The sequence below is a fragment of the Vespa velutina genome, chromosome 10, assembly GCF_912470025.1.
Source record: "Vespa velutina chromosome 10, iVesVel2.1, whole genome shotgun sequence".
In the NCBI taxonomy this organism is placed as follows: Eukaryota; Metazoa; Arthropoda; class Insecta; order Hymenoptera; family Vespidae; genus Vespa; species Vespa velutina.
In genome coordinates this window covers 5166010-5176009 of record NC_062197.1, presented here as the reverse complement: position 1 = coordinate 5176009, position 10000 = coordinate 5166010, and the positions used below count along the sequence as shown (strand labels likewise).

The following is a 10000-nucleotide window of genomic DNA, read 5'->3' as shown; positions in this document are numbered from 1 at the left end:
TTTGTTTATTATTTTTTTCTTTCTTTTTTTTTTTTTTTCTTTTCTTTTTTTTTTTTAATTTTTTCTAACGGTCATGCTAAACATATCTTATTCACTTATCTTCTTCTAATCGCTGATGTGTCATACTTTCACGCGGTATACAAAGAATCGGGAAAAGGAGAATGGAAGGGTGAACGAGTGGGGGTTGTAGAGGCGAAAGAGGAAGGGTTGGGAGCAAAGGGAAAGAGGTGACGACAACGACGTCATTCATTTAAGAGTTCGAAAATTTCATAATCTTTGGTTTTTCGTTATAATACCACTTTTCCTCCTCTTCACCCCCTCCTCTTCTTCCGCTTCGGAAGGAATAATTATTAGAAATTAAATGAAATTAATAATATAAAAATATTAAGAGAAATTAATTTTTTTCGTCTTTTTATTTATTTGTTTTTTTTTTTTTGTTCTTTTTTTTTTCTTTTTCTTTAAATGAATAATCCTTAGCGTTTGTCTTCTCAAATGGAACATCGATTATATTTGAATCGAAGATCGAATAATAAGAATGTAATCGATTAATTGGTCTTTATTTAAATTCTATAGGAAAAACATTATTCCAGAAACGTAACCATGTTTGCACTATAATTTTTGATTTTGTAATAGAAAGAATGCAATTCGTAGCGTATTCGTTAATCTTCCCTTTAATGAGATATGATTTGTTGATCTAACGCATACTTCCGTACTTTCCACACCTCGAGTTCCCTTTTTTCCCTTTATAAATTCATCGTTAAAGTAACGTCACGTTCATTCCAAGATTTTTATTTATTTATTTTCGATCGTCAAGCTCAAAATACGTATTATCATTGTTCCCTCGTCACCGTTATCGGACATTAATTCAACACAGATATTTTTATGTTACCCAGAAATGAGTAGGGAGGAGTTGAAAGGAAATACGTTCACATCTCTATCTCTTTCTCTTTTCACGATCGATCTATTTGAGCTTTAAAACATAGAGAAATTCGTGTTTTACTCTAATTTATATACACACACACACACACACACACACACACAGACACACACGTTTTGTTTGTAGGCGTGTATTTTTCTTTTTTCTTTCTTTCTTGCTTTTTTCTTGTTTTTTGTTTGCTCTTTGTTTTCACGTTAATATCCACGCCACCGTAATACAAATAAACGCAGATGACGTACCGATAACTTTCTTTTTATTATTATTATTATTATTATTATTATTCTTAACATTGCTATTAAAAGTTTTACTAAGTTAGAGATACGTAAAATGATACATACATACATATATATATATATATATATATAGAGAGAGAGAGAGAGAGAGAGAGAAAGAGAGAGAGAGAATTAGGAAGAGAAAACAATGGTTTCATTTTCTCGCGTATATTACGTGGGATATAATTGATGGCACGTTTAACAAGCAGGTACTGAATAAATAAATATTAAATCATTTGTAATTCGTTAGAAAGTTATGTTGCGCATTTCATCGTAGATATTTCTGATTTATTGCGATATAGAATGATCGAATTACCGGCAATGTGGATTATGTTGAAATTTATTAAGATCTATATCGAGTAGTAACCTCGATATTCATTCATCCCGCCTTGCGAGGGGAAAATAGAAGGCTTCTGACGTCAACGTGGGCGTTAAGGTGTCGGTAGCCTAACCGGAGAGGTAATTCGATCAATGGAATATCATGGAACGAGGTGAAAATTGCACGGTTTACGCCCACGCTCTCGCGAACGTTCTTTACGTCACAATGCTGTATAAGGAAGTAAAGAAAAATAGAGAGAGAGAGAGAGAGAGAGAGAGAGAGAGAGAGAGAGAGAGAGAGAGAGAGAGAGAGAGAGAGAGAAAGAGATAATTTATTTTCATAACTTTTGTCTTATAATCAATGTCATAATGGAATACAGTAATAGTGAACGGTAATGCATAACGCGGACATGATTATTCCGAGTATATACATGACATCTATAAATTGATATATATGGTAAAAAAAAGGAATTTATTTTTTATCCTTTTTCCTTTTTTCTTTTTTCTTTGATTATAATGTACGTAGGTAAAAATTGAAATACATCTCAAAAGTAATACTTAGAAAATCATTTATTGCGAATCAGACGTTCTTTTATAATCGTCGTAATTCTTGCGAAGTTTCCATCATTATCGATGGACGTGTCAATTTAATCGGTTTGAGAAAGAAAAAGAAGAAAAAGAAGAAAAAGAAGTGAAGGAAGAAGGGAAGGAAGAATAAAAAGAAAAGGATAGGAAAAAAGTACGTTACGTTGACCTTTGCACGCTTATCTCAGGGATAATAATTTCAAGCTCGATCGCACGCGACTTTACCTTGACTCTGAACTTTGGCGAGCGTCCATGTGGTACCTACATACGTTTGTAGGTACCTACGTACACACACACACACACACACACACACACACACACATATATATATATATTTACGTGTATATATGTAGACTACCTGTCCCGTATGGACTTAAAATTTATTTAAGATTGATTTTTTTTCTATGATAAAATCAATGATGAAAACTTTTTAATTACGTGACTGAAATATATAATATTATCTCGAAATAATGGTTTCATATGAGCGTGTAAAAAAAAAAAAAGAAAAAAAAAAAAATAAAAAAAAAGTTAAAAGGATATTATTTATTTCTTCGTTTTTACATGATTTCTTTCTTACGATTAGATTCGAAAAAGAAAGAGAAACAGAAAAAGAGAGAAAGAGAAAAAAAAAGATGGAAGGAGAAATAAAAAAAGAAAATAAAGTAAGCTTTTTATCTTGTAAAAGTAGACGGTGTTAGGACACTTATGGAAGAGTAGCACTCAGGGGATAAATATTTTAAGAGCCATCTCTTGCTGTTAGTAGTATAAGCAACTTTGCCATCGTAGTACTCTTTTAAGCATTTCGTTGCTTTAATCGTTGATCATTGATCGAGATCCTCGTCCATTAAACGACATAGATGTTTAAAGTGAACTAGCTAAAATTATACAGCTAGGAAGGATTGTATTATATTAATGATCTACGACTAAAGATCTAGCTGCTAATTTGTATCCGTTCTTATTTATTCGAATTATATATCATGATCATGTTTCCTCAATTAAAGTGCGATGATAACGACGACGACGACGACGACGACGACGACGACGACGACGACGACGACGACGGAATAGATGAATTTGTTTCGGTTTATAAGCAGAATTACAGTACTTTTTAATTAAATCTTAACAAGGTTACTTATTACCCAGTAGGGTTTACATCAAAAAAAAAAAAAGAAAAAAAAAAGAAATAAAGAAAAAAAAATTAAGGAAAAAAAAAGAATCCTATCTCTTACATAGATCATTTTGAAAAAAAAAAAAAAATATATATATATATATTATAATTACTATACGATCAAATACTTAAAATTTAATATAAAAATATTTCATTGATAATAAGCGACGATAAAACGTTTTATTTTGTTAAATTAAAAAAAAAAAAAAAAAAAGAAAAACGATCTATTATTAATCGAATTAACAGATCGTCATTCCTCGTTGTCGATTATATCGATCATCATTATCATTCATTAGATCGAAATAAATTTTTGTTCTTTTTCTTTAAATATTAAATTAAATCAAATCTTTCTTTATTAAGTTTCAATATAATGTTTGATATTTCGATGATCGGAAAGCTTCTTCGTTCTTTTCGTATGTTTGTTCATTGAATTCGTTTGTTCGTTCGTTCGTTCGTTTAATTGTCGTAAGATGACAGGCGAATGTTCTGTTGTTAGTTATATCTTATGTCTGAGAGATTTAAGAGGACGAGAGGGATTCGTTCCTGAATGAGAAGCTTCCAGCTTCAGAGGAGTTCTGCAGTATTGATCGGCCCACTCTCGCACAACGGAATACACGCGGCACATCTCTGCTTCCTCCGAAGGCACCTTCACACCGACACTATGTAGTATCGTGCCTTTTCTTCCTACATTCTCACTCACTCTCTCTCTCTCTCTCTTTCTGTTTCTCTTTCTATCTCTATCTATCTCTATCTTTCTTTCTACGTTCTCCTCCAGCAACCCCTAGGAGCGTCCAGGGGCAACTTCCAACACGACCAACCCCCGCCGGCAAACAAGCTACCTTCCTCGTTCTCTCATCTCGTCAGTGTCAAGGTCAGGTCAGACTACCTCGAGAATCAAGGAAAGGGAAACACGCTTGATTGCTCTCTTACCACCCTTTTGCATTTTTTTTTTCTTCTTCTTCTTTTTCTTCTTCTTCTTCTTTCTCTTTATAGAAGTGATTCCCTTAATTCGTTATTATTTCGATCGTAGTAAACTTCGATTTTATCTTCGTGACTTTTCTTTTTCTTCTTTTCTTCTTCTTTTTTTTTTTTTCCTGTACTGGATATTTATACGTCAATATGTCCATCCATCATCCCTCCACTCCAAAAATATCCACTACGTCTCTTGATTCGTCCGTTTTGTTTGTTCCGTGCAGCTTTTTTTTTTTGGGTTCCTTTTTTTTTTTCTTTGACCTTTTTTTCCTCATTTTACGAGAATAAAACTAGTATGTGCGAGATCTGCTGGCACGAGGAGAAAAAAAAAGAAGAAAGAGAAAGTATATGTATTACGTGGAGGAAGGCCAATGATAGTTGCAAAAAATATATTTTTTTTTTAACGTAGGTTCATAACAACAAACGAACAAACAAATAAACGAAAAATAAATATAAACGAGAAAATTTATGAAATTCTATTAGAATCAAAATAAATTTTTATTCGTTGTCTTTCTCGGTATCGTTAATACGAAGTAATAAAATTTGTCTGTTTTTATTAACGAAAAAGTCAATGGGAGCTCTCGTTTTCATCGGACTTTAGGTTTTATCGATAAGAAAGTAAATTCAATAATGATTATGTTATAGAAGAATATATTTTCTGATAGCGTAACATTAATTCGCTTAACATATGGTATAAAAAGTATCGCATAAATCAAGGGACCTGTGTTCCCTAGTATTAGATTGACCTTTAACTTCGTATACAATGGGGTTTGATCGATATATAACGTTTTGTAGCAAAGTAAAAAAAGACATCATGTTTTTATTGATGTCCTTTATTGAAAATTTAATAGAAAATTATGATATTAATTTATACGTAATTTATACTTACATACGTAATATATTATACAGAGATTTATTTACATAGATCAATTTATATTAATTTCTAAATATTATGATCCAGGTTTCGCATGATTTAAAGAAGTAAATTTAATCGATCGGAAAAATATATACATAGAGATAAACTTCATTAATGACTCTTAAAGTTGTAGTTCTTCATCAAGATAATATTCAACAAGATATATCTCTTTGCGAACTCAGCAAAATTGAAAGGAACTCGATTGTGATTTTCTCATTTATCTTCTATATTTGTCTGACATTGTTATTTAATCAGGCTACTTGATAGAATTAACTATGAGTCTCTTGAAGATTATAAAATATACGTTGGTATAGTTTTTAAAAATAAAAGATGGATAGATAGTTCTCCGGGGAAGGATAAATCATTAACGGATAACTAAAAATTATTGATTAAAAATAATACACATATTCTTTCGAATAAAATTATATTTAAATTATATAAAAATAATAATCGATTATTCTGATTTATATAAATAAATTTTATCATTAATCTGATCGAGATCTATCTATTTAGATTGTTAATTTTAAGAGAGTAAGAAAGAAAAAGAAAAGAAAAATATAAAAAAGAGCCCTCATATTTTTTTGAAATTAAATAAAACAAAATTGATTTCATCCGAAAGATTTTAACAAATTTCCATATTTCTGTTTGGAGCATAACCAGTTACATAACGTTACATACCATTTCGATTTAAATGCCGAATAAATACGACACTAGTATATTTTGCGCATAAATATCGTAACTCATCAAAATATCGTAGTTATTCATGTATTTTTAATGAATGCTTTCAATGATAGGGGTTTTATGAAAAAAAAAAAAAAAAAAAAAAAAAAAAAAAAAAAAAAAAAAAAAAATAGAAAAAGAAAAAATAAATAAATAAATAAATAAAAATAGAGGAAGAAAATAGTTCAGGAGAAAATTGAACGAAAGGTTTTGTAACATATATATATTTTTTTTAGATAATATCGATCAAAATCTATTATTTAATAATTGAATAAAAATCTTATTAAGAACACGTTATAATAATCTTATTATTATATTGATTAATACAGGGAGTTTTATTGTTAAATGAATATGATATATATATATATATATATATATATATACGCAGAGATAGAGAGAAAGAAAGATGAATTAACGTGTTGCTTATAAATTAACCACAGAGTTTGATCATTCGATCTGCATAGATCAGAGAACTGTGATCGATGTCTGTGAAATGAAAATGTTTTACTCATAACTTGAAAGTTGAATAGTATCGTAAAGGATAGAGACTCTCCTTCCCCCCCCCCCCCCCCCCCCCCCTTGAAAATTATTTTGTGCCATTTAATGAGAATCTTTTTAAAAGCATGATAACGTTAGATACGTTATGTCTTCGTTTAAATGGAAAATCGAGTTTCCATGAGTATTTCTTTCCCTTTATCTACCTTACCACCAGCCCTATGATGCGATCGAGCGTATAATCGTTTCCCGTCGCGTCGCTGACTCCATAAATCTTTTAAAAGCAAAGCTTATCGATCCAGGCGGGGACCGGCTTGACAAAATGGCCACTCGCTTGCACGGATGTTCGCCACGCTTTAATGCAACCCATCGTTTAAAACTTTTTAAACGTGACGACTTAGGTTATTTTTTTAACTATCGCGATGTAAATTCTTTTCGATGAACGTATAAAAAGAAAAAAAAAAAGAAAAAAAGAAAAACAAAAAAGAAAAAAAAAACAAAAATCAAACAAAAAAATTATTTTGATATCTTTCGATAGAAAAAAACAAATCAAATGGGAGTAGTGATATTTATATCGTTTCATTTTATATATAATTGATAATTTTATAGTTTTAAAATGTCTACAATACGATTATGATTTAAAATAATTAGAACGATTGGAGAATAATTTAGAAAGAGCTAAAGAAATAGTTATCGATGAAAATGTCTATGAAGTTTTATTGACCACTTGAAGATTTTTATTTCCAACATTAATACAAGTGTTTTTCATCTGTTCAAAGGACGTACGAAGATTTCGTTTCTCAAATAATATTTTTAAATGAGTAAAAATATTACGTTTTGTAGAATCGTCTCGAAGTGGACTTTATTTTTCACGATTAACTCTTTTGTTTTTCCAAGAAAGTAAAAACTTATGTAACATTTGGATTTTCATATTTGTTCAATGGTTATATAAAGGATCTTCAAATGTTGCCTTTAAAAGAAAAATTTATCTTTTTTTCTATAACGATAAGACATTTATTACATAGAATGACATATCATTTGTATAGAAATCCTATCGCTCCTTATCCCTCAGGAATATTTGGTCCTGACTAATTTATGAGAATCTCGATCGATAGTGAAGGTATCTTTGAAATTTAGGTCGTATAACCGACATTGAGAGCCGCGTAGGCGTCTTCCTCCTCACCCCTTCATCCATCCCTGTTATATCACTTTAAGGGTGCTCTCGTCGATAATTCCTTTAAACGTAACTAAAGATTTTAGAAAGGATAGGATAGTGATAAAATAATCGATTTATATTCGCGAAAGGAACGTATCGATAAACGATTTTAGTTTCGTGAAATTAATCGACTTGTGTGTGATGTAGAAAGAAAAAGTGTAAGAAAATAAAAAAAAGAAACAAAAAAAAAAAAAAAAAAAAGAAAAAAAAAAAGGAAAAGAAAAACAAAAATATATTTTATTTGATCGCATAAATAAATATGATATAATAAAATTTAAATAATATTCGTAAGTTATAAATTGATAATTCGTATTTATTGGTATACATTCGTTTTAAATTTATACACCTAACTTATAATTACTTGTAAGTATTTGAAAAAAATTAAGAAAAAATTGCTTCAAAATAATGAGTGGGAGTTTTATATAAAAATTTAAACGTGACTTTCGGAGGACTCTCCAAGGTTATCGCAAAGTCAAATAATCATCACTGTGATGCCGTTCCCCTTTGATATTATAAAACATTCCGTCTGAGAACATTTCTTTTTTTTTTTTTTTTTTTTTTTTTGCGCGCGTTTAATATTTGAATATATCGCGTGTATACATATATAAACCAAGTCTATTGTATATGCTTGATAAAAATCTTAAGTAGGTAATTTTTTTTTTGGAAAAGTAAAGAAAAGAAAAAAGAAAGAGAAAAAAAGAAAATGAAAAACAAAACATCCCATAGTTTTGTCCTCGCAATTTTTTTCTCCCATACGAATTATCATTATATTCGCCATTATAAAATTCCCGCACAGCATTTTACTCATTATATTTTCATAATGTTAAGGATAAAACCATTACTACATCATTATTACAACATAATAAAATTATGAACGATAAAAAAGATATCTGGAGGCTAAAAAAAAGAAAAAAAAATAAAAAAAAAGAAACAAAAACCAAGGGTGGGGGGGAAATCTTTTATAAAATTTCAAATGAATGAATTCGATCGTTTCGTTAAATTTTCATTGAAACTCTTTTTCTTCTTCTTCTTCTTCTTCTTTTTTTTTTTTTTGATTTGTTTGGGGTTTCTTCTTTCTTTCTTTCTTTTTTGTTTTTTTCTTGTTAAAAATAGTAAATCAATTCAGATTCGTTTAATTTTCCAGATCTGACCGTTCGGAGGTGGTGTAAGGAATGGCCAGCAGTACGGAGGACTACGGCTCGGAATTGCAGGAGTTGCAGTGGGGTGGTGGTAGCGGTTCTCATTTTCTACGAAGTAATTCTCACTTTCTGAGAAGCGGTACCGGAGGTTGTTACGAAGCTGAGGATCTTGAACCAAATAGCAGGCACCATGCCGGTCAACACAGAGGATATTATAGCCCGCCTGGCACCAGTTATACCATTGTCGAAAGACCACCCAGTGCTCCTCATCATCACTCTTCTCATACGACACCTTATAGGCATCGAACTCATGCGACTTCCGGTACTGGTGCTATTTCACCAGAACAAGTACTCAGGTTCGATTATATTTAAAGTAATTTCTATAACGTTTTTCTTTTTCTTTTTTCTAATTTTTCATTTCAAACGATATCCATAGGACAGAGTGATAATTTGAATTTATATTGCGGGAGCGGACTGGGGGGTGGGTGGGATGGGGGGATTAGATTGGGAAGAGAAAAAAAAAGAATCAATTCGCGTTGTCCTTGTCCGAGTATTTGAGACATATTGCATATTGGTAAAAGGTAATGTTCTCTTGACGTATCATTTCTTGTTGACATTTTTCTATATATATTTTTTTTTTTTTCTGGAGAACAGGCCGACCTTAATCTCCTAATATGATAAGATAATTACCTGTTACGGTTTATTTCGATTTAACTGAGAAGATAACGTGGTAGAATCGTATAAAGGAGGTTAAGCGATGCGATTCTCGCTTTAGGAATCACAAAGGAATATTTCATAGTAACGAGCATGCACGTACATAGGTGTAGTAGATATGTATTTGAAGTGGTAGCTCTGGCAGTAGAGAGCTCGTTTCCTTTGAAGTCACACGCATGCACACACAAGTTTATAAAGTGAAAAGTTTCTGTTTATTTCTTTTTTCTTTTTTTTTTTCCTCCCATTTTCGATTTTACTCCCATTTCGATATCTCACCCCGTTTACAAATATTTTTCAATGGCTTTTGAGGAGGATTTTATTTCTGTTAAATTAATAGCATAAAAGAAAAACAAAATATTTCCATTTCCAAATTAACCCCGAGCAATTACGTTTAACGAAATATCAGGTTGTTCGGTAATGGTGTACCAGCGGAAAGACGTCAAGGTGAACGAAGGACACCTGCCTCGAGTCCAGCCAGCGTGGCCGCCGTGAGAAGTACGAGTTCTTCTCAACAGGGTCAACAACAGTCTCAACAACAATCTCAACAA

The 10000-nt window shown here is 31.1% G+C and overlaps 1 protein-coding gene across 18 annotated transcripts in view; it reads left to right on the top strand.

The window, feature by feature from the left end:
* The window catches only part of LOC124952291 (whirlin), an 85039-nt gene that overhangs the window by 17490 nt on the left and 57549 nt on the right, over positions 1 to 10000 (top strand). For 16 of the 18 annotated variants that reach the window (XM_047501899.1, XM_047501907.1, XM_047501897.1 and 13 more), the window contains exons 2-3: positions 8744 to 9094; positions 9859 to 10000. The exon at positions 9859 to 10000 is cut by the window's right edge. In XM_047501899.1, the coding sequence (XP_047357855.1) occupies positions 8772 to 9094; positions 9859 to 10000 (465 nt within the window). In that variant the 5' untranslated portion in view covers positions 8744 to 8771. Of the gene's footprint in view, positions 1 to 4055; positions 4152 to 8743; positions 9095 to 9858 lie in introns of all 18 variants that reach the window. The other 2 variants (XM_047501900.1, XM_047501898.1) reach the window with 1 other exon arrangement.